The sequence below is a fragment of the Bos grunniens genome, chromosome 1 (genome assembly GCF_055505025.1).
Source record: "Bos grunniens cultivar Pamir isolate PY7600 chromosome 1, Bosgru_T2T1.0, whole genome shotgun sequence".
Classification (NCBI taxonomy): Eukaryota; Metazoa; Chordata; class Mammalia; order Artiodactyla; family Bovidae; genus Bos; species Bos grunniens.
The window spans coordinates 17,269,884-17,294,242 of record NC_141165.1 but is presented as its reverse complement, the minus strand read 5'-3'; the positions used below and the strand labels follow the sequence as shown (position 1 = coordinate 17,294,242).

The 24,359-nt window shown below is 45.1% G+C and overlaps 1 protein-coding gene across 2 annotated transcripts in view; it reads right to left on the bottom strand.

Annotated features, from left to right (window-relative positions):
• DSCAM (DS cell adhesion molecule) overlaps positions 1 to 24,359 on the bottom strand; it is an 859,211-nt gene that overhangs the window by 143,550 nt on the left and 691,302 nt on the right. For both annotated transcript variants that reach the window (XM_086341570.1, XM_086341667.1), the window contains 4 exons: positions 14,356 to 14,552; positions 12,493 to 12,589; positions 11,612 to 11,740; positions 2,540 to 2,707 (listed from right to left, as the gene is read on the bottom strand). In XM_086341570.1, the coding sequence (XP_086197696.1) occupies positions 2,540 to 2,707; positions 11,612 to 11,740; positions 12,493 to 12,589; positions 14,356 to 14,552 (591 nt within the window). The remainder of the gene's footprint in view (positions 1 to 2,539; positions 2,708 to 11,611; positions 11,741 to 12,492; positions 12,590 to 14,355; positions 14,553 to 24,359) is intronic.

Genomic DNA, 24,359 nt, shown 5'->3' with positions numbered 1-24,359 from the left:
TGGCTCGCCCTCAGACTAAAGCACAAAGCTATCCTGTCTCCCACCCTTGAAAATGATGTTTCAAGAACTGATGTATTCCAGAGTTGAAAAATGAATATATAGGTGCAGTTCAGGAAAAACAATAAATGTTAACCTGTTTCCTTGAGGACAATGTTGACTGTGCATAACAAAGGAGTTAGATTTTGGCATTTGCTTTCATCCAGCAATCCTACTTCTTGGAATTTAACACGAAACATATTGTTGGAAATGGCAAAAGATATATCACAGGATATATCATATCATGCTCATCATAGTAGTGTTTATGATAATGAAAACTTGAAGAGAAATGCAAATCAAAGCTACAATGAGATGTTACTTCGTACCAGTCAGAATGGCCTCAAGATGTCTACAAATAATAAATGTTGGAGAGGGTGTGGAGTAAAGAGAACCCTCCTACACTGTTGGTGGGAATGTAAGTTGATGCAGACACTATGGAAAGCGGTAGGGTTGTCGCTTACAAAACTAAAGAATAGAGTTGCCATATGATCCAGAATCCTCCTCACTCCTGGAAATATATCTGGAAAAGATTAAAACTCTAATTTGAAAAGATACACGCACCCCAGTGACCATAGCAGCACTATTTACAATAGCCAAGACATGGAAGCAACCGAAATGTCCATCAACAGAGGAATGGATAAAGAAGAGGTGTTGCATACACAAATGGGATATTAGTCAGCCATAAAAAGGAAGAAAACAATGCCATTTACAGCACCATGGATGGACCCAGAGATTATTATACCAAGTGAAGTAAGTCAGACAGAGACAGATATTGCTTATATGTGGAATCTAAACATGATACAGATTAACTTATTTACCAACAGAAACAAGCTCACAGACATAGAAAAAAACTTACAGTTACAAAAAGGAAGAGAGGAGGGGAGGTAAATTATGAGTTTGGGGTTCACAGATACATACTACTATGTGTAAAATAGCCAAACAATAAAGACCTACTATATAGCATAGGAAATATTCTCAATATCTTGTCATAAACTATAATGGAAATGAATATATATGTATATATGCCTATATGTAACTGAATCAATTTGTTGTTCACTTGAAATCAGCACAACATTATACATCAACTGTACTTCAATTAAAGAAAATAACGGACATACAAGAAATGGTGGATGGCAGGATTACAAATTTTAGGAAGTCTTTAAGAGATATAGATGAATGATGTCTATTCAAAGTGCAATTAGTGAGGGTAACAGAGAAGTGAGACTTCACTGGTGGCTCAGTGGTAAAGAACCAGTTTGCAATGCAGGAGACACTGCTTTGATCCCTGGGTTGGGAAGATCCCCTAGAGAAAGAAATGGCAACCCACTCAAGTATTCTTGCCTGGGAAACCCCCTAGACAGAGGAGGCTGGCAGGCTATAGTCCATGGAGTCTCAAAGAGTCACACAGTACTTAGCGACTAAACAATGACGACAAAACAGAGAAGGAACAGAGTCAAGAACAACTGCAGTTGGAAGATGCAGCGACCTCTTGTGGAAGCTTCATCATTTGGCTATGATCTCCTTAATCTTGGAGACGGAGAACAAAGGTCTGCCCAAGCTTCCGCTTTCCCTGCAGCAGTTGGGGGTGGCTGATCAGTTTTGAGTGTGGGCAGGAAAAGAAAATCTAGGTTTGGGCCTGGATACTCTTTCACCCCCCCCACACCCCTCCTCCCCCGCCCAAGATGAGCCAGGCTGTGGTTCTTTCCCTTCCCTTCTGCAGAGAAGCCCTAGGGCAGCTCGCTTCCTTCTCTTCTGTAGGAGGCAGGCTGGCAGGTGGCGTCCACTGCCCAATTGCCTAAGTCCTCTGCAACCAGATTATTGCCACCACAGGTGACCACGAGCAAACTTCTATATCAAAGGCTGTGTGTCTGTGTCTGTGTGGGTGAGTGTACATGCATGCATGTGTGATGAATAATTTAGTGTGTGATATCCATGTATCCATCAATAACTCTAGGTGGTAGGATCGTGTGCGCTGTTTTGTCTTCAAAATGCCTATCTCAGTCTTCGACATTTTCAACATAACATGAAATACTTTGTCATAGGAAAAATCAGCAGTACCATTGATGATGGAAATATCGTTGTTTCCAGTCAATAAAATTATCTGTACTGCCTTCCTCCCAGTTCCCAAACAGAGAATATTCTAGCTGTTTTCTAGTTAAGTGATCCTTCCTCCCCTGACTGCACAGGGACTTGGGCAAGACAGGCTCTCAGCTCTCCTGTCAACCTGGATTCCACGCATCCAGACAAAAGGGCTGTAAGAACAGCATGGTTCTTTAAATCTCACCAGATCATTAGCCTCATATGTCTTCTTTTAAGTCTTGGGTGTGAGAACCTTGACCTGAGTCCTGTTTGAAGAACAGTGCCTTCAAAGTAGGCAGAGAGTGCTGTCTGTGTTTTTGATGGGCGTGGAGCTCCAGAGAGTGTTCATCACGGCTGTGACTTTGCATTAACCATCTGAGCCCCATCAGCCTGCTCCCTGAGGCCCCCTGCCCATCAGACATACCTGCCTCATCCGCGGTGATGGACAGCTCGTTGCTAGGCTCACTCTTGCCAATCCGGTTCTTGGCGTACATGCGGATGCTGTAGGTGGAGGAAGGGTGGATGTCAATGATGGTGGCCGAGTTCAGCTGAGGGGAAACGTCTTTGGTTCTCTGAGCAGAATCCCAGGAGTCTTTTGGGTTTTGTTTTTCAAAAAAGAAGAGATAGAGACATGAGTTTTTTCCCTCTGCTGTTGAAAGTTCACAAGTAGGAATTTTTTTAAGAAAGAAAAAAAGTTACAACTCAAAGTGAATTCTCAATGCAATGCTGCCCCTATTCTGGTGGGCTAGCCATCAGAGGGGATGCAAAACTAAACATTCAACACCCATATTGTGGGGTACAGGGCTGCAGGCAGCTTGTTTCAGGGAGTTTTGTCCGAGGCAACACAACAGACTCCTTGGCAGAAATCACAGAGGAGAATAGAAGCGGGGGAAGCTTATGCCAATAAAGTGAAAAACAGCTACTTCCAAACACTCATGGTACAAGATGATTAAAAAAAAAAAAAAAGTATGGTTTGAGCAGCTCTCCACCCAAAAGAAAAAAATCCCTAGTTCTTAAAGGTATTTGAAAACCAGCAAAGCCTTTAGCCGTATCAGACCCCTTGTTCTCCAAAAAAGGAGGGTGGTAAAAATGAAATACTAAAAAACTAATCTCAGTCTCCCTCATAAGCACTGGTCATAAAGTGTACTTCTCAGTTTTAAGTTTTGAAATCATTGTTGTCTCCAACCCTTTACTGTAGGAATTATTTTCAACCACAGCTAATTTTAAGGACAGGGCATGCCTTCTGCAAAGAGTTGTCATTGAATCCATGATGGTGTGCACCTGCTGGCTTTTGGGCTTCAACCAATGATGAGCACATCGATGAATAGTTCTTATTTCAGAAAGAGTTTGAGCAGGTGCTGATTGGGATTGGGAGGGGTCAACAGATGATTGTGGTTGTGGAAGTACCAAGATGCCCCTGAGATGGTGGCAGAGAGAATGCATGCATACTCTCATGCCACCCTGCCCATCCCAGGATGCTCTTGCATTTGCTCTGCTGAGCTCATCAGACTTATAAGAATTGCACCCAGGGTCTGAGTTTCCTGCTGAATTCTAAGCCCTGTGGGGGCACAGACCATGCTGTCCATGTTTAATGCTGTGGGCCCAGTGCTCACACAGAGCTTGGCAAATAATAAATGCATATTTCCTAGATGAAGAAATTTATGGCAAATAGACCTCTGGGTCCTGGGAATGACCCCACACCCTTTTCCATATGAATGATGGCCATGGCAGTTCCAAGGGCTGCTCTGACCAAAGATCATTGCAAGTGCAAGAGATTTCCTGGACTTGTAGGAGGAATATGTGGTTTCAAGTCTTCCTCTGAGGGCTCTTACAGGGAATGGAGTGTATAGAAACTAGCTACTGGTATTTCCTGAAAGCAGCAGTACCTTTTGAGTCCAAATGACTGAAGGGAGAAGGGCATGACAGAGAAAGAGAAGACACACTATTGATGCCTTGTATAAAATAGATAACTAACGAGAACCTACTGTATAGCACAGGGAACTCTACTCAATGCTCTATGGTGACCTGTATGGAAAGAAATCCAATGACAAACCTAGACAGTGTGTAAAAAAGCAATCACTTTGCCAACAGAGGTCCACATAGTCAAGGCTCCCAGTAGACATGCACGGGTGTGCGAGCTGGACAGTAAGGAAGGCAGAGCGCTGAAGAATCGATACTTTCAAACTGTGGTGCTGGAGAAGACTCTTGAGAGTCCCTTGGACTGCAAGGAGATCAAACCAGTCAATCCTAAAGGAAATCGACCCTCAGTACTCTTAGGAAGAACTGATGCTGAAGCTGAAGCTCCAATACTCTGATGAGAAGAGCTGGCTCATTGGAAAGGACCCCAAAGATGGGAAAGATTGAAGGCAGAAGAGGGTGACTGAGGATAAGATGGTTGGATGGCACTACCGAGTCAATGACATGAACTTGAGTAAACTCTGGGAGAATGTGAGGAATAGGGAAGCCTGGTGTGCTGCAGTCCACGGAGTTGTGAAGAGTCAGACATGGCTTGGCGACTGAACAACTGATTCACTTTGCTGTATAGCAGAAACGAACATGACATTGTAAAGCAATTATACTCCAATGAAAATTAATTTAAAAAGAGAATATGCTGCAAAATAACAAATTATAGAAGAACAGAAGAATGGGATTCAATAGAGGACAAGTGATGGGAAGGAAGTTCATGCCAACAGAATGATGTATAAGTAGGAGCCTTGTCCCACAAAAAGAAAGTCAGGCCTTCTGGAGAAGATAATTAGGATGACAGGGAGGAACTCCAGGCACTGCATGATGCAGAGGCAGTTGCTAACCAGCCCCAGGAGGAAGCTGACACCTGTAGGGTTTGACGGCTCTTCCCAGGCCATTATGGAGCCTTCTGGAACTGGCATAGCCATGGAAACGTGCCATACTCCCTGAGGTGTGTCTAGGAGATGGCTGAGAGCTTGCAGGGATATAGTGACTGCCCTTCTCCTTTTCCTGCCAGGGAAGTCATGGGAATAGCCCCTGGGGAGTCACCAAGGTGGGGGTCTCAGGCAGGAAGTGCATGGTCCTTGGAGAAGAGGATGTATTTTTAACTTCTTTCTTGCAATGATTAGACTTTGAAAGAAAAAGATGATGTCAGTGATCATAACTCTTAGACTATGGTTCAAAACACTACAGGGTGGGCTTTTCAGGCAAAGATCAAGAGGATGAGAAAGAGAAAGACATGCGTCATCCTGAAGGATTTTAAAGTAACTGAATGAAGAAGAGCAAAGTCTAGTGAAATTCCCAAACACAATCTAGCAAGTGATATGACATCAAAAGAAGAACACAAACAGGGTGTGGCTACCCAGGAGAAGAGCTGAGAAAGGAGTCAAAAATGCCACTTCTGATCTCAGATGCCGAAGTGCACACGGACTGGTCGTGGGTTATAAACAAAGTGTGCTTGAGAATACCACACTGAGCATTAAAAACAGACCCCAGGGAAATCCTGACACTTGAGGATGGAACTGCAAATTGAAATACAAATAAAACTAGCAAGAACATATGATAGGCAAAATAAAGATACTTCTTAGGAGGAATATGTCACGAGCAGAAAGGCATGCCTAGAGATGGAGCTGGAGGACGCAAGTATGGATGGGTGATTTGGGGTAAGGACATGAGCAGGGAGAGCAGGTTGAACAATGAAATGCTTGTGAGGATTGATTACAGGTCTTGCCCAATGGAGGAAGCGGAGGGTGGTTTCTAGACTCCCAAGTAGCATCGAGGAGATTTTGTAAGTCATACAAAGATGGTGTGTAAGGTGTCTGTTTACTGAGATGTGGGCTTGGCTAAAGGGACCTGTAGGAGATGCTGAGGTTCCCAGCACCTGTAAGAGTGGGGAGTTGCTGCCTCTGGGGTCCAAGGGGGTCAAAGGGGAGGAACTGTATTTCTGGGGTGTAGACAAGACTGAAACCTCAGAATAGGGCCCTTGATGGAAGCTGTACACAGAGAACAGTCTCTGTGGGATCCTTCTGCATTGCTCTCTGGGTCTGCCACTGGGCAGGAGAAGGAGAAGAGGGCGGCAGAGGATGAGATGGTTGGATGGCATCACCGACTCAATGGACATGAGTCTGAGCAAACTGGGAGATGGGGAAGGACAGGGAAGCCTGCCATGCTGCAGTCCTTGGGGTCACAAAGAGTCAGACACAACTTAGCAACTGAACAACAACAACCCAACAACCCTAAACTCAGAGGGAAGGGGAATCTCCATGGTGTGGACCATGGGGCTCAGCTTTGGGGAGAAGAGCAGATGCTGGGTTTGGGCAGAAGTCAAGGTGGTGGGTGAAGAAAAGCCAGAAGCAAGGTGAACTCAGGTTTCGGAGCAGCATCTGCTCGCTGGGTGCCCTGCTAGGAATTTTACAAGGATGACTTCTGCGGTCCCCATATTTGTGGGCACATTGGAAACAACTCAAAGATTTCTGACAACTGCACTTTCACATCCGTGCAGTCAGAATCTCTAGGGGTGGTACTTTAAACAAATCTGTGCTTTAAAAAAATGCCTCTCTCTCTCTGGGTGGTTGTAGCATATGAGAGCCATAAGGGCATCTCTGAGATTCATGGTGCTATTCCTACCTGGGAAAAAAAACAGTCCTCAGAGAGGGTAGGCAACCTGGTCTGGTTAACAGAGCTAATAAGTAGTGAAACTGGGTGATGAACCATCTGACATTAAAACTGGCATCCATATAGAATCTCACGTGGTTAGAACCACCTGAGGCTCCATCCATGACTTAGCATCAGGCCTTTAATTGTTTACAGGGTTAGTAATTGCTTCTTGGCATGAAAGCTATAACAAACCTAGACAGTGTGTTGAAAAGCAAAGATATCACTTTGCCAACAAAGGTCTGTGTATCAAGGCTATGGTCTTTTCAGTGGTCATGCACGGTTGTGAGAACGGGATGGTAAAGAAGGCAGAGGGCCACGGAATTGATGCCAAACTGTGGTGCTAGAGAAGACTCTTGAGAGTCCCTTGAACTGCAAGGAGATCCAACCAGTCAATCTTAAAGGAAATCAACCCTAGATACTCATTGGAAGGACTGATGCTGAAGCTGAAGCTCCAATAGTTTGGTTATTTGATGTGAACAGCCAACTCATTGGAAAAGACCCTGATGCTGGAAAAAATTGAGGGCAGAAGTGGAAGAGGGCATCAGAGTATGAAATGGCTGGATGGCATCACTGATGCAATGAACATGAACCTGGGAAAACTCCAGGAGATGGTGAGGGAAGGAGGCCTGGTATGCTGCAGCCCATGGGATCAGGAAGAGTTGGACAGCACTGAGTGACTGAACAACAACTCTCTGGGTCATTCTACTAAACAGCTAGAGTCTGGACAGAATGTATTTTCAATTGGATGCTGACAACATCCTTATGAAGCGGGGATTTTTATTTTCATTGTGAAGGTCAAGAACCTCAGACCGTGTTGTTGAGGTGCTGAGAAGTGAGGCTGGGATTTGACCCCACTTGTGCTATCCACAAGTTCTAGGCCGGCTTCCTACAGCATGGGACCTTCACAAGGTCTCTGCTGGATATCTGATGAGACTCGATTTCAATTTTCTAGGAATCTGATGGAAGTCTCACGTGCTTAGAGGAAGACTTCTGACGAGCTTCTGACTTGGCTTCCTGATGAGGAGGAGCAGTGCAGAGAGCTTGGCTAAGTGCAGTGGGGCAGGGGGGTGGAACTTTGCTAAGAGTTGTTGTTAAGCCCTCTGGTTTGTAGGAGCGAAAGGTGAGAGCTGTGCAGGGTCAGATTTGCCCCTTGGCTTAGGAAAAATAAGTGAGAAGCACCTGTTGAGAAAGGAGGTAGGATTCTATGACACGATCCAGAGAGATCAGGGGTAAAGAGGATGCAGAGGTTCAGAGTCGAGTCTCTGCCTCTAAAAGTCCTATTATCACCCGAGTGAAGACTGCGGAGAGCCCCCAGGAGCAGTGTGGTTGAACTGGATGCTTGTTGATGAGCCCAGCTTGAAGGGGATATGGCCTGAGTCAGGAGGACAGCAGATCATCAAGGACAAATGTAAGGCAGTGAACTTCATTTGGAGAAGAGTTGTTAGAGGCTTGAATAAGTGAGGGTGACCCAAAGTCTGAGAGGCAAAATTACGCAAAAGGTAGAAAATGAAGAAGTGGCGTGGAGAAGGATGAGATCTATGGTGCTGGGTGAGAGAAGGGAGGATCGGCACCTGGGGGAGCCACTTCTGCTCTGTCTTCTCCTTGCAGGAGAGCCCTTGTGTGAAAGGCGGCGGGGGTGGGGGAGTACTAAGGCACTAAGCCCAGGCAGCGATTTGTGAGGCCTCGGGGAGAAGGCACCCAAGAAGGGATGTGGGGAACATGGCAGGCTGGAGTAGACACAGTAGGCCAATGGGCTGGCCTCGCACACAGGGCAAGATGCTGGAAGGGGATGGAAGGCAGATCTTGGTGTCCACCTGGAGTAAAGTAGTGGCTACTAGGAACCCAGTATGTGGCTGCCATAGAAATCAGCAGGATGCAGGCTACGTGAAAAAAGTCAAAGGCTCCAAACGAGGGAGGTGATGGCTCCTTTGTGCCTGTGCCCAGACAGATGACCCCAGGGGCGCTGCCACGGGGTGAGTGGAGCTGAAGGGCCAGGTGATGGTCCGAGGAGGGACACCCAAAGGAACTTGGGATATTTTATTTTTCTTGGCAAATGGAAAACTAAGGAGTGTTATCTGTTTTCAAACCATGCAAGGGAGGTCATTTGATCAAAGAGTTTAGGGGTGGGAATTCAATCCACAGCATCATCATAAAAATGTCATAAGCTCTAATTAATGAACTTAATGGGATACCATTAACAATAACAAAAACATGTGTTTATGGAGCTAAAGGAGTTGATCCTGAAATTATATATGGAAAGCTAAGAAAACACTGGGAGGGAAAGTTTCAAGGATAGAATAGCCTTACCAAATGTTAAGACATAACGCCTCTGTGATTAAAACAGTCTGGGACTGCTGCATTAGTATATAGGTAAACCCACGGAATAGGAAAGTCCAGAAATGGATTCAATTACACATGGAAGGGGGACAGCAGAGGATGGGATGGCTGGATGGCATCACCGACTCAGTGGACTTGAACAAACTCTGAGAAGATGGTGAAAGACAGGGCAGACTGGCGTGCTGCAGTCCACGGGACACGACTGTGTGACTGAACAACAACATACGAAAAGTTAGTACGTGATAAAGGCGGCATTGGAAATCACTGGACAAAGGTGGATTTTTAATAAATGATGTTGGGGCAACAGAAGACCCATTTTTGGAGACGATAAAATCAGATCCATCTCTCCCAGTGTACACAAGAGTAGACTCCAAATGGATTGGAGACCTCAATTTAGAAAAGGGAGGCAAAGAAACACAAAACGATGGAAGAAAACAGGTTGATTTATTTTATGATCACAGTGCAGAGAACGACTTTTCTAACTTGAGTCAAAATCCAGATTCAATAAAAGAAAATATGGATAAATTAAAAAAAGACACACAGACACACAGTTAAATATGAGTTCACATATCTGCCAGGCAAGGAAAGGAGAGAGACTGCAGCAGCACATGAGAGGGAGGCATGGGCTTGAATGTGGACCTGGGATATATCCCTGTGGAGGTCAAATGAGGAATGGGGTCTGAGCAGCAGGTGGGAGTAACAATAGTAACTGTGTGGTCCAGGGATGGGATGGTGGCGGGGGTGGTTACAGCTGGTAAGAGACATGGCCAGAGACACGCTGAACCCAAACTCCCTTGAGGAACCACTGGATCATCATGAGCACCTGGAAATGACCGATCCCCTGAAGACAGGGAGGCATGTAGCTGCTCCCCTGACTGGCTCTGTGGGCACTAGCTCCCAGACCTGCAGTCCTTCTATTAGTGCTGACCTGCGAGGCTTGAGGGGGTGGGGGTCTGTCCCTCTCTCTGTAGACTACAGAGTATCCCTACGGTGTGTGTCTGTGTTCCTGCCAAGTTTTCATTCTTGCCCTCAGTTTCCAGGTTGTTTTCTGCAAGAACATGCCTGCCTCACCTAAAAGACTTCAAGACCCAGATCTCAGAACTTCTCAATCTTTGGTTCCATCCTGCCCTTATTTCTTTAGAATGAAGGCAGGGCCTCCTCTCTGCCCTTGGCCCTGGGCAAGCCCATTGGTACTGATTTCTGAAAGATCCCTGCTGGTTCAACACTGCCCACAGCTTGCTCACTGGCCGTCCTCTATCTCCATCCCCTGCATGGGATCTGGTTTCCAGGGGACTGTGTGACCACAGCCACCATGCTCCTCTCAGGAGGCTTTCTCAAGGTCCATGGAAGCATCACCTCACTTCCAGGTCTCTTGTTGTGGCTCAGGGAACCAAGCTGGTCACCATGCCTCTTCTGACATCTTTCCTTATGCATCTCTAACCCAGGACTTCTAGCCATCCTCAAGCACTATTGCTATGACCTCTGTTCTTGGTTTGATCCAAGCTGTTTTCATCCTCAGTAATTCCTTTCCTTAACCCCCACCTTAGCCCTTTTCTGGACTCACTTCCTCATCCAGTCTCGCCCTTTGTCCTACCCTGCCCCTTGCCTGCTCCTACAGAAACATTTCTGCCCACCTGACCTGCCTTTCTACATGCCACCAGCTTAATTTTTTGCTCCAGCTTCAGCTCACGAGATAAATGTATCATGACAGTGTGCTGTGAAGTGATGCACGGTGCCTAGAAAGTGAGAAACGAGGCCACTTTCCTGGACTGTGAGACCATTAAACCCTCATGAGCTGATGCTGCTCTAATTCCTCATCTTTCGTGTCTAAGTCCAGACCTGGAGCCACAGTGGGGGTACCCTCCCCTCGGCCTGATGGGTCCTAATGTTCAAAGTGGTCCTGTCATTGTCACTTTAAGATGATCAACCGGCGTGCCTGATGTGGTCCTGACAGCTGGTCTGTTTTATTTCTGGGCTCTTGGTGAGCTGGCCACTCACCCAGCGAAGCACAGGCGTGCCTGGCTGCATCTGTGCCACCAGCCTGTCCCTGCACATCCAGGAGGTCCCTGAAGGGTCAGTGCTGTCTCAGCAATATGTGGCCCTCTGCACAAACCACCATGGTTCAGCTCAGCTCGCAGATACTGAACGCAGCCAGTGCTCAGGGATGTGGACACTAGGGAAGCAGGGGGAAGACAGGGAGGTGGGAAAAATAACGCAGTGGCCAGGTTGGGTTGGCAGCAGCCTGTGCACCCTTTGGTGGTGACAGTGCCACAGTGACCCACGGGGAGGGAGCAGGATTGAGGTCCTGCTGGTTTAAGGAGAAAAGAGGCAGGGCTGACCCAACAAAGAGATCTCAACACAAAATCACTCCTACTAAAGGAAATGGGGGTGGTGTGCTTCATGCAAGGAAAGAGAGAGACTGGCGAAAAGAGCTCCCTCTGAGTTTCCCGCAGTCCAGCTTGTGCTTACATTAAAAGGCAACCAATAAAACAGCTTTTGGAAGTGGAACTACAGCTGGAGGAAATGAAGGACTTACCTGATTTATTTTTGCATTCAATGTCATAGCCCGTGATGGGGCTGTTCCCGTCAAAGCCCATGGTCCACCTGAGGGTGATGGTACGTGCCTTCACATCCTTGATCTCAATTTCAGGAGGATCTGGGGGCTCTGTGTGGTCAACAGAAAACCTGGGTTAGTTTGAACATCGTTCAGGCATAAGATGCTAGTGAAAATCCCGAGTGACTCACAAAAACTTTGTCAGCATTCAACACGGCAGACTTATTTATTTGTGTTTTTTAACCTGGAAGTATTTTTTTCCTAATCGCATTTTAGGATGGAACAATTTTATTTTTCCAAATTTGCCAATTGTCATAGCACTTATAAAGCTGGACCAAACCTGAGGATTTACATGTCACTCTTCTGGTCTGGCTCGGGATCTATTAATCAGAAACTATTTTGGCCCCGAATATGAAACTTTCATTCAGATCATCTAGTTGTTGTTTAGCCACTAAGTCGTGTCTGACTCTTTGCGACCCCATGGACTGTAGCCCACCAGGCTCCTCTGTCCATTGGATTTCCCAGGCAAGAATACTGGAGTGAGTTGCCATTTCCCTCCTCCAGGGGCAGAACATCTAGTAAGGATTCCTAAATTTGAACAAGAAAGGCACAACGTAGGGCTGCCCAGTCAGCTGACCCAGTTCCTTTGTGGACTTTGCTCCCTCTGTGTGGGGGCTGCACCTTGGTATAATTGTGAGATCTGTAAAATGAAGCTTTAGCACCAACTTTGTTCAGATTCAACATCTTCTTAGGACTTGGAAGTGTGATGTGTCAAGCTGAGGCCACTCGGACACCAGAGCCTGGGCACACACTTACTGTCCTGACACCACCAAGTTTCTCCCCCTAGGTTCTGTCCGTCCTACCTTGCACCGTGAGCTGAATTATTCCACGGTCCTCCCCATATGAATTGATAGCATGACAGGAGAAGAAGCCAGAATCTTCTCTTACCGTTGGCAAAATCTATGTGTAAAGCAGAGAGAAATCCATCTTACCCAGAGGAATGCAGAGAGAGAACAACTCAAAGGGCTCTTGGTTACAAAAATCTCTCCACTCTCACTCTCCTCCCAGCCCCAAGCACACACATAAACACACTCACACACAGGGACACAAAAAGCTGAGAACAAATTATTTCAGCACAATTGTAAATGTGCCAATGGATAGATTCAATGTACATAATCCATGTCAGCTGCCAGCTCATTAAATTGGATGTGAAATGTATGTAGGATGTCACATTCAGGTTGACATATATTCCACATACTCCCACTTTAAAAAAAAAATCTCATAGTGGGTTTTGTTTTTAAGTCAAGATAAATGTTTTATTAAATGTCTTCTTTACATTATTGATATATATGTTTGTCTCTAAAAGACAATGATGAGCCTTAACAAACAATTTCCAAAATATTTCTCACGAGCCAGTAGAGCCCATCCTGATGAAGTTTCTCTACATCACTGGCAGAGTGTCCATCAGACCATCATGTACTATATTTGTAAATATTTAAACAGTGTCATTGGGAGGAGTTTTGGTTAAATCTCATAGTGGATTTTTAAAACAGCCAGAGCAATCCTGCCTAAACAAAACAGATCTATAAACATTGCAATAAAGGTTTGGTCTCCCAGGACTCCAAGATTGGATCTGAGAGTGAATCGATATGCACGTTTCAAACACGGGAATTTTTTGTCCCTCATGTGTGTTTTATAGCATCATTTCTCCCCCATATTAAAAGAATCACTCAGCTAACTACCAGCAGTGCTAAAAATTCTAAGAGACTGCAATACTTTTTTACTCTGGGTTTTCCCCCAAGAAGCAAAATATTTTCCTTATAATATTTTTGTGGCAGAATTCTTCTGACTTTTTTTTCAGGAAGTTAAAAAAAAGTGCACAGTGTAGGCTGTCATTTCTCCAGAATTACCTGTCATTAAAAGATGCTATTTGTCCAGACATAGAGAATAGACTTATTGACTTGGGGAGAGGGGAAGGGAGGGTGAGATGTACAGAAAGAGTAACACAGGAACTTACATTACCATATGTAAAATTGATCGTCAATGGCAATTTGCTTTATGGCTCAGGAAACTCAAACAGGGGCTCTGTATCAACCTAGAGGGGTGGGATGGGGCAGGAGACGGGAGGGAGGTTCAAAAGGGAGTGGGTATATGTATACCTATGGCTGATTCATGTTGAGGTTTGAGAGAAAACAACAAAATTCTATAAAGCAATTATCCTTCAATAAAAAAATAAATTAAAAAATATGCCATTTCTCTCTTCTTCTTATTATTACAGTTTGTTTTCCTGCCATGTTGGCAATAATTTCACTCTTAACCACATGTAGGATAAAGTACTATTTTTGCAGGCTACTCTGGAATCCCTTTATATATAAAAGTAGAGAGATAGTGTTTCATAAATGTTTCTTTTTTTTAAGATTTTTTTTTACATGGACCATTTTTAAAGCCTTTATTGAATTTGTTTTTTGTTTTGTTCTTTTTATTAAAAAGTTGTTTGGTTTCTTGGCTGTGAGGCATGTGGGATCTTAGGTGTCCGACCAGGGATTGAACCAGCACCCCCTGCATTGCAAGGCGAAGTCTCAGCCACTGGAACACCAAGGGAGCCCCGTTGTAACTGTTGATGATGATCTGTGGCTTTCTCCGACATGCAGTCACGTATGTGAAAGGACAGGATTATTCTGCCTGTGAAGGTAGGTGCTCATCTGTCCTGTTTGCCATGCTCTTACCTGCAGAGTAGAAATCACCTCCTCCCCCACCTCCTTGGTGGACACGAGATAACGGGCCATTTCAGGGTTAATGATCCGGTCCTCTTTCTCCCAGCGGACTATGATGGGCTTCTCACCGTGAGCTGTGCAGCTCATTTCCTTCTTTTGACCCTGAGTGGCCAGGGTGGTGTTTGGGTAGGATGTAATCATCGCAGGAACTGAAAATCCAAAAATGACACAATTATTCGGCAAAGCAAGGGTTCACGGTTTCCCCACCATAACACATGGCTCAATTGCATTTGAGATGTTTCTTTGAAATGTATTGGCTGAGCAAGAATCATTATTAAAAGAGTTGGAAGGGTGGCAGAAAAATGAAACTGGACTCAATGAGCCCCAAGCAGAAATTGCTGTGTGGTTTCCTATTTGGAGGGGGGTGGGGTGTGCAGGTCTTATTCTCCTCCAATCCCTGTGGAAAGTAAACTTATATTCCCTAAAACACACAAGAAAATGATATGACTTGCTTATTAGACAGGAAAAAGGGCTTCCATTGAGAATTGTACTCCTCCTTCCATAATCACCTACATTTCCAACTATCCTTGTCAACTATGGGAATTTCCGAAACCTTGTTAGTTAACCGATTGACTAACCAATCCTTGAAGTCACTTCTTGGCATCCCTAACCCACAGTTCTGCAGACCTCAAAACCAGACTTTTCCCAAAGTTTATAGCAGGGAATCTCATCTCAGTGTATTGAGAGAATGGGAAACTTTATTTGTGAAACTTGTCAAGTTCCCTCCCTCCATCTCAAAATTCCTCTTGATGAAAGTGAAAGAGGAGAGTGAAAAAGCTGGCTTAAAACTCAACATTCAAAAAACTAAGATCATGGCATCTGGTTCGATTACTTCATGGTAAATAGATGGGGAAACAATGAAAACAGTGCCAGACTTCACTTTCTTGGGCACCAAAATTACTGCAGATGGTGACTGCAGCCATGAAATTAAAAGACACTTGCTCCTTGGAAGAAAAGCTATGACTAAACTAGACAGCATATTAAAAATTAGAGACATTACTTTGCCAACACAGTCCAATCTAATCAAAGCTATGGTTTTTCTAGTAGTTATATATGGATATGAGAATTGGACCATAAAGAAAGCTGAGCACCGAGGAAATGATGCTTTTGAGCTGTGGTGTTGGAGAAGACTCGTGAGAATCCTTTGAACTGCAAGATCAAACCAGTCGATCTTAATGGAAATCATTCCTGAATATTCATTGAAAGGACTGATGCTGAAGCTGAAGCTCCAATACTTTGGCCACCTGATGGGAAGAACTGACTCATTGGAAAAGACCCTGATGCTGGAAAGATTGGAGGCGGGAGGTGAAGGGGATGACAGAGGATGAGATGGTTGGATGGCATCACCTGCTCAATGGACATAAGTTTGAGCAAGCTTCGGGAGTTAGTGATGGACAGGGAGGCCTGGTGTGCTGCAGTCTTTGGGGTCACAAAGAAATGGACACCGAGAGACTGAACTAGTGTATTGGAGAAGACTCCTGAGAGTCCCTTGGATAGCAAGGAGATTAAACCAGTCAACCCTAAAAGAGCTCAACCCAGAATATTCATTGGAAGGATTGATGCTGAAGCTGAAGCTCCAATAATTTGGCCACCTAGTTGGAAGAGCAGACTCATTGGAAAAGCCTTCAACTGTGGGGAGATTGAAGGCAAAATGAGAAGAGGGAAGTAGAGGATGAGATGTTGATAGCATCACTGACTCAAAGGACGTGAGTTTGTGCAAACTCCAGGAGACAGTGAAGACAGGGAATCTTGGCGTGCTGCAGTCCATGGGGTGGCAGAGTCAGACATGACTTAGGCACTGGACAATTAGTGTGGAAATGGACCTGAGGAATCCAGCAAAAGCAAACACAAACACACTCTAGAAGGAGGTACCCTCCACCCAGGCCCTTGGGGATTCTCCAGGTGAATCTCTGCTAACATGAGCTCACAAAACAAAAATAGTAAAACACGTGAGAAAACAATCTACCCTCATGGAGAATCAGGCCCCCAAGGGCTTCAGATGCTAGAATTACGAGATTCAGGCCTTGAAATAATAATGCACAAAATGTTTAAAGATATTTTCAAAACATGAGAAAGGAATAAGAAGATATGAAAAACAAACAGGAAGATTTGAAAAAGAACTAAAACAAATTTATTTTTTTTTATCTACTTTTTACCTAATTTTCCCAATCACGGGAGTAAGGGCTCTCCCTCATTCGTAAGGTCATGCTCATGCTATATTCTTTGCCACCCACCTCAGGGCCCTCCAGCACCTCTCCCTGGGCACTTGACCATAGAAACGCTGTGTCTTCCCCTGAGACTGGCACATGCCAGGGCATGTCCTCCCTGCAGCCAGCTAGAGTGGTTTGAGACACACAACAAGGCAAAGATCTCCCAGTTTTGTAGCCTGGACCCCACGGAAGACCCCACACTGTGGAGCTTCTCTATAGTCAGAAGGCGTATGGCAGAGATAACACAATGTGGAGTGGGCAGGCTGGGAATGGAGCAAAAGAAGCACCATGAGGCCCAGATTTTAAAGAAAGTTGCCACAACCATGGTGAGATTCCTCTTCCTGAGCATCTGAGAAGCAGCAGAACTGCTCCACCATCCCCAAACTTTGGTTCTGATCCCTACTTCCCTTTCACCTTTTAGAAATAATTTTTAATTTTATTAACCAATATACTGAGGTACAATAAACATACCACAAAACTCACTTGCTTCAAGTATATAATTTTAGTATTGCCTTCGCGTTCTAGGCTCAAGGGGGAGGGGCAAGACATTTTATTGAGTGAAAGATTCTTTAAATTCTGTAGCACTTTACAATTTTCAAAAGTTTCACACACATGATTTCATACAATCCCATAATAACTCTTATTAACCCCCTGCCCCTGTCTTGCTCCTCTCCCTTTCCTCTCCCCACTGGTTTGTTCTCTGTATCTGTGAGTCTGTTTCTCTTTTGTTTTGTTCACTTGTTTGTTGTATTTTTCAGATTCCACAAGTGATATCTTAGTGACATCATCACCAAGTGATATCATCACCAAGTGATAGAAGTGATATCATCGAGTATCTTTTTCTCTGTCTGACTTATTTCACTTAGCAGAATGCCATCCAAGTCCATCCATGTTGCTGCAAATGGCAAATTTTCATGATTTTTATGGCTCAGTAGGATTCCACCGTATATATATGTGCCACGTCTTCTTTATCTACACATCTGTTGGTGGACGTTTAGGTTGCTTCCATACCTTGCTGTGAATAGCACTGCTATGAAGATTGGGTGCATGTATCTTTCTGAATTAGTGCTTTTGTTTTTCTCAGATCTATACCCAAGAGTGGAATTGCTGGGTGAGTTTAAAGCAGGGACTGGCTCTGCTGCTTTCCCCCCGTGGGGGCTGCAGTGATGATTGTGGGCCTCGTCATGATGCTGAGATGTGGGCATGTCTGGGGGTGAGGGGCTAAGGTGTACAGGTGGGGAGACGTGGAATGCCAGCTGGGGCTTCAGCATCTTAAATGCAGCGGAGGGTAGGGACTAACAGAAATGCCCAGGGCTGTAGGCATTTGGAGTCCTGGGCGGGCTTGTCTGGGATCGCAGGCAGACGATGGGTCAGTGTGGAATGGACTCACAGGGGCACTGTGGGGCTTAGAAGTTAATGAGTCAGCTCATATCCATGTCTGTAGAGGTTACACATCAGGGTTTGGTTTATTGTTTTATTGGCTGCCTGGATTCAAAAAAGAAGAAGAGAAAATGTTGATAGTGACGACTAGATGTCTGAGGCCATTGCACTGTACAGCGTCCTAAATAATGAGAAATAATTCTTCTATTAATAGTATGAAAAGTGAAAGTGTTAGTTGCTCAGTCAAGTCCAGCTCTTTGTAACCCCATGGACTATAGCCCCACCAGTCTCCTCTGTCCTTGGAATTCTCTAGGAAAGTACATTGGAATGGGTTGCTATTCCCTTCTCCAGAGAATCTTTCTGACCCAGGGATCAAACCTGGGTCTCTGCACCACAGGCAGACTCTCTCCTGTCTGAGCCATTAGGGAAGCCCACAAATAACTTACCAACTGGAATATGGCCCCCCGGCCCCTCCTGTAGAGAACCAGTTCCTACAGCCCACTTTGCTGAGCACAGAGGAGAGAGACTCCAGTGGCAGAGCTGTGTTCTGGAAATTAATCCACACTAATGCCTCCCAGTGTGGTGGGCTGCTAAAGGCCACACAGAGGATTTCTCAGTGTATGCTATTTGCTAAATAAGAAAAAAAAAAAAAAAAAAAAAGGCAAAGAAACATGTCACATGGCAGGGTATGAAAAAATACAGATTTCTTGTGAAGACACATTGAGTGTGATCATTTCTCAAGTCTGGGGTATTTTACTACTCTCAGTACTTTATATTTCAATGCTGCTACTGCTAAGTCGCTTCAGTTGTGTCCGACTCTGTGCGACCCCATAGACGGCAGCCCACCGGGCTCCCCCGTCCCTGGGATTCTCTAGGCAAGAACACTGGAGTGGGTTGCCATTTTCTTCTCCAATGCATGAAAGTGAAAAGTGAAAGTGAAGTTGTTCGGTTGTGTTGGACTCTTCGAGACCTACCAGGCTCCTCTGCCCATGGCATTTTCCAGGGCAAGCGTACTGGAGTGGGTGCCATTGCCTTATGGGAATGAGGATCAGGCAGAATTCCTCTGTGTTGTCTCCAGAGAACTAAATAATTCGACCAACAGCATTGTCATCCAACCGAGCGAGAAGGCGAAGGTTCTTCAGGACAGAGGATCTCGGATGTAAACTCCAGAGTCCTCGGTGACATGAGTGCAACCCACCTGGGCACCTCTGTGAAGTTCAGTCTCACTCCTGTACAGTAACCGAGCTTCTGCAAAGCCACGCCGAGCCTGGCCCCCCCAGCAGAGAAGTGTTCTGGTCAAAACCAAAGGAACCCCACCCCCAGCCATAAGAACCCAAAGACAGATGCCGAATAAGGGTTTCTGTCCGACCTCATGAGCTGCTACACAGGGAGCAAATGCATTCAGAAGGCTGGAATCTGCCTGGAATGTAATTTCCTATCCCTTTGAAAGCATCAACTAGAGGAACACATTCATGGTCTCTAAGAAAATGCAGCTGTGCTCAGAGGGCTTGCTTGTTGTCTGCCCTTTCCTTTTCCTACTAATGAAAAGCTTTATTGTTTTCTACATGGGAGAAGTACCTCAACTAAACCCTGGCCCTCCGGTGTATGATTTGTCCATCTTACCATGCAAAAAAAAAAAAAAGCTTCTCTTTTTACTCATATTTCTCCTTCAGAGGAATGTCCCCAACAAAATGTGTATTTTAGTTCTGGTTCATGGTCAGAAATTGTCTGACGAGCCCTTGTTCTGTCTCACCCAAGTATTCTCAGCCCTTTAAAGAGACTGATCATTTTCACATCTCTTTGCAATGCTAATGTTTGAAGGCACGACCTTTTCACTCATCACAGTCACCAGTGCTGAGAGGTGACAGCATGTCGGTGGAGCAGGGCTCTCTGCAAGGGTCTCTGAAGCATAACGAACGGATTGGGTAAGAGGGCTGAGAACCAAGGGAGCCCGGGCTGCCCTGCTAGTGGGAGAGAAGGAAGCCAAGACCAAGAGGGCTTTGTTCAATGATCGCATGCCCTGTGCTTCTCCTGCAAAATTACCCATTAAAGAGACAGCTGTTGTACTTTGTTTATAAATACTGGTTTATAAATTTCCTTCATTAACCACAATATCGCCTACCAGCACCTTACTGTTCAGCAGATCTGCATTCTTCCTGTTTAAGGGAGGCTCATCTGACCTACTTCCTTGCAATGCAAACAGACAGTGGTGCAGTGGAGCTGCTGCTACAGGCAGGGAGAGCCGAGCCTGTGCACGGAGATCAGCTCTGTGGTCCAGGGATGCCGTCTTCTTAGTCTGAAATTGGCCACGTGGGAAGATTTACACCAGGGAAACTGACAGACTGACAAATGCTGGAAACTGGTGCTTTCTTCTCTTCCTCCTCTCCCAACGGTTAGTTGTTTGAAAATTAAGAATTTACCAGAACACTACTTAGGAGGGTGTGCCACTATGTGAATGATTTCAAAGCGTGTTCCCATCTTTCCAGAAGCACTGAGAAGGTGTTAATGTACCTCAGAGCAATAATCAAACTTGGGCTTACCAGGTGGTGCTAGTGGTAAAGAATCTGCCTGCCAAAGCAGGAAATGCAAAAGACGCAGCAGTTTGATCCCTGGGTTGGGAAGATCCCCTGGAAGAGCGCATGGCAATCCACTCCAGTCTTCTTGCCTGGAGAATCCCATGGACTGAGGAGCCTGGTGGTGTTCAGTCCAAGGGGTTGCAAACAGTCAGACATGACTGGGTGACTGAGCACAATAACCAACCTAATTTGTAACAGCTGTTGTTGATGTTCAGTCACTCAGTTGTGTCTGACCCTTTGTGACCCCATGGACTGCAGCATACCAGGCTTCCCTGTCCTTCCCTAACTCCCGGAGTTTGCTCAAAATCAGGTCCATTGAGTCAATGATGCCATCCAACCATCTCATCCTCTGTTGCACCCTTCTCCTCCTGCCTTCAATCTTTCCCAGCATCAGGTTCTTTTCCAATGAGTTGGCTCTTCCCATCAGGTGGCCAAAATATTGGAGCTTCAACTTCAGCATCAGTCTTTCCAATGAATATTCAAGGTTAATTTCCTTTAGGATTGACTAGTTTGATCTCCTTGCTGTCCAAGGGACTCTCAAGAGTCTTCTCCAGCACCACAGCTTGAAAGCATCAGTTCTTCAGTGTTTAGCCTTCTTTATGGTCCAACTCTCACATCCATACTGCTGCTGCTAAGTCGCTTCAGTCGTGTCCGACTCTGTGCGACCCCATGGACTGCAGCCCACCAGGCTCCCCCGTCCCTGGGATTCTCCAGGCAAGAACACTGGAGTGGGTTGCCATTTCCTTCTCCAATGCATGAAAGTGGAAAGTGAAAGTGAAGTCGCTCAGTTGTGTCTGACTCTTAGCGACCCCATGGACTGAAGCCTACCAGGCTCCTCCATCCATGGGATTTTCCGGGCAACAGTACTGGAGTGGGGTGCCATTGCCTTCTCCCTCACATCCATACATGAGTACTCAAATATGAACAGCACATCACTGCATGTTTTGACAAGAATTCAATTATAACTTGACATACACATTGATTTTTCAACACAAGGATATATAGAAAAATAAAAATTATATTAATAAATCACTGATATGAAAGATTATTTCTCAAACTTTACTCTTCTGTTTTCATGACTCTACCAGTAATATAAAACTGGTCCTAATACAGCTTTATTTCTTTTTTACTTTAGCTCTGCTGAAAGCACTGAAAAAGAAACAAAAGGAAATACCAAGTGTCCTGGATAAGCCCCAAGTAGACAACATGACTGTCAAGATCATCTGGTTCAGTCTCTTCATTTCACAGAGAAAGAGAAAACCAGAGAAGCAGAATGAGAATCAAAGGCCCAGATGCAAGAGTCAACCAGAATCTGACTTTCACGTTGTTGTTGTTGAGTCACTAAGTTGTGTCTGACTCTTTTACAATCCCATAGACTGTAGCCCACCAGTCTCCCTCTGTCCGTGGGATTTCCCAGGCAAGAATACTGGAGTGGGTTGTCATGACCTCCTCCAGGGGATCTTCCCCACCAAGGGATCAAACCTGAATCTCCTGCATCTCCTGCATTGGCAGGGGGATTTTTACCTCTGAGCCACCTGGGAAGCTTCTGACTTTCAGGAGTCCTGTTCTATCTAAAACCATCATTATCACAGATAACAAGTCCCATAGAGGCAGCCAATCTTCCTGGTCGCCCATGACCTCCCATATTTGACCTGCAACCTGGGAAGTCCCTCAGTCCCTCCACGTGGTCAGAACAGAGGTGGCAGAGGAGGGTGTGGGGTCAAGAACAAGGCAGCAAGGCTTCCCCAATCTGAGGCAGGAACACTAGGGTCTCCAGGTGGGAGTTCTGGGGAGGGAGATACTCTGAGACATGAACACATTCTATGAGCCACTTCTTCTTTTTGTTTCTTTAGTTACTTCTTCAACTATATATTTACATCTTCCTACCATTTGACTATAAACATTTTCAAACACACAGAAAGTTGAACAGCCTTATACCCGCTGCCTGTGTTTTGCAATGAACATTTCATTCAGAGATTTGAATCAAAATTTATTTTCACTGTTATTTCACCAGTCAATCAAAATTTACTGAACACATGATTTTTACTACTCTGAATACATAAAATAAACTTGAGTGAAAATATGAATCAGTGCATGTTGCAAAGATCAGGCGCTAAGATGGCAGCTGCCTTCTTGAATTCTGCTGCTCAGGGTGAAGCCCCTTGGAGGTGCTTTAGTCTGGACCCTGATGCTGTGGCTTGGGGTCTGGCTGCCTTGGGTTAGACACTGGTCTTCTCAGAGAAGGAGGGGATAAAGGGGACCAAAAGCCAGGAGGCTGGGCTCCAACCTTACGCCATCTGTGTACACGCTGCTGTGAGTGAGCAAGACGATGACTGCCCTGGGCCTTGGTGTTCTCACCTGATTTATGGATGAGCTGCGTGGGACAAGGTGCTCTCATCCTGGGCTGCATCTTAGAAGTGGAATCATCTGGTTTTAAAAATAAACCAGGCCCAGGCCCTGTGTGTACTCAGTTGCTCCAGTTATATTCACCTCTTTGGGACCCTACAGACTGTAGCTGATCAGGCTCCTCTGTCCATGGGGATTCTCCAGGCAAAAATCCTGGAGTGGATTGCCATGCCGTCCTCCAGGGGATCTTTCTGGCCTAGGGACTGAACGCACGTCTTCTGCATTTATGGCTGAGCCATGGAGGAAGCCTTCCAGACCCTACCCTAGACCAAATGAATCAAAGACTCTGGGGGGCTGGGCATGGGAATGGGTTTATTCAAAGTTCTTCAAGTGGTCCTCATATACAGCCTTGAATGAAAAAGCTCAATGGATAATCTCCAAGGCCTTTCCAGCTCTGACTGTCCTCCCCTTTCCCTTTTTACTTCCTTAATTTTTTAAAAATTTATTATAATCAGAGGATAATTACTTTACAAAATTGTGATGGTTTTTCCCATATATCAATATGAATCAGCCATAGGTATACATATGTCCCCTCCATTCTGAACACTCTTCCTACCTCCCTTCCCACCCTCCTTTTTATTTCTAATCTCCCCTTCACTCTGTCCCTTTTCCCTTCCCTTCTTCCTTCTCTCCTGCCTGTCTAACTTCCTTCCTTTCATCTGATCCCTTTCTTCCTTTTTCTCCTTCTCCCTCTGTGTCACCATCCCATAATAACAACAGTTAACTTTCCTGAATCCTGCCTCGGTGCTGGGATACTTCCTGTGTATTCTGTCTGTATGTATTCCCTGCACACAGCGACCTCACTGGATATGGCTGTAGAAATGACCTGAGACTTATTGTAAGTGCCATTTTTAGTAGGCTCCAAATTATACTACAAATATGTGTGAATGATATAGAAATAACATTTCTCAAAGATTCATTGGATTTAAATTTATATGAACATATGTCTATGCAGATGATCAAAGAGAACCAGACACCAAACACCTACTTTGAAGGGAACTGAATTAAGATTAACATATAAGAGAATTTCAGGATTTATTTCATCCTTGACATCTTGTCCTTTCTTTTTATTTATAAGTAAGGAAACAGAACTGGAGGGTTAAGGCTGGCTAGATGAGAACCTTCTCTCATCTGATCCTCTTCTACTCCTATTCCAAAACTCTATTTCGTGTAGTAAGATGTAAACAATCAGTATCACCTTAGTCGTGGCACGTGGGATCTAGTTCCCTGACCAGGGATTGAACCCAGGCTCCCAGCATTGGGAAGCTGGAGTCTCAGCCCCTGGACCACCGTAACTAAAAGATCTCACACGCTGAAGCTAAAGATCCCACTATGCCACAACTGAGGTCTGGCATAGCCAAATAATTTCAAAACAAAAGAATAA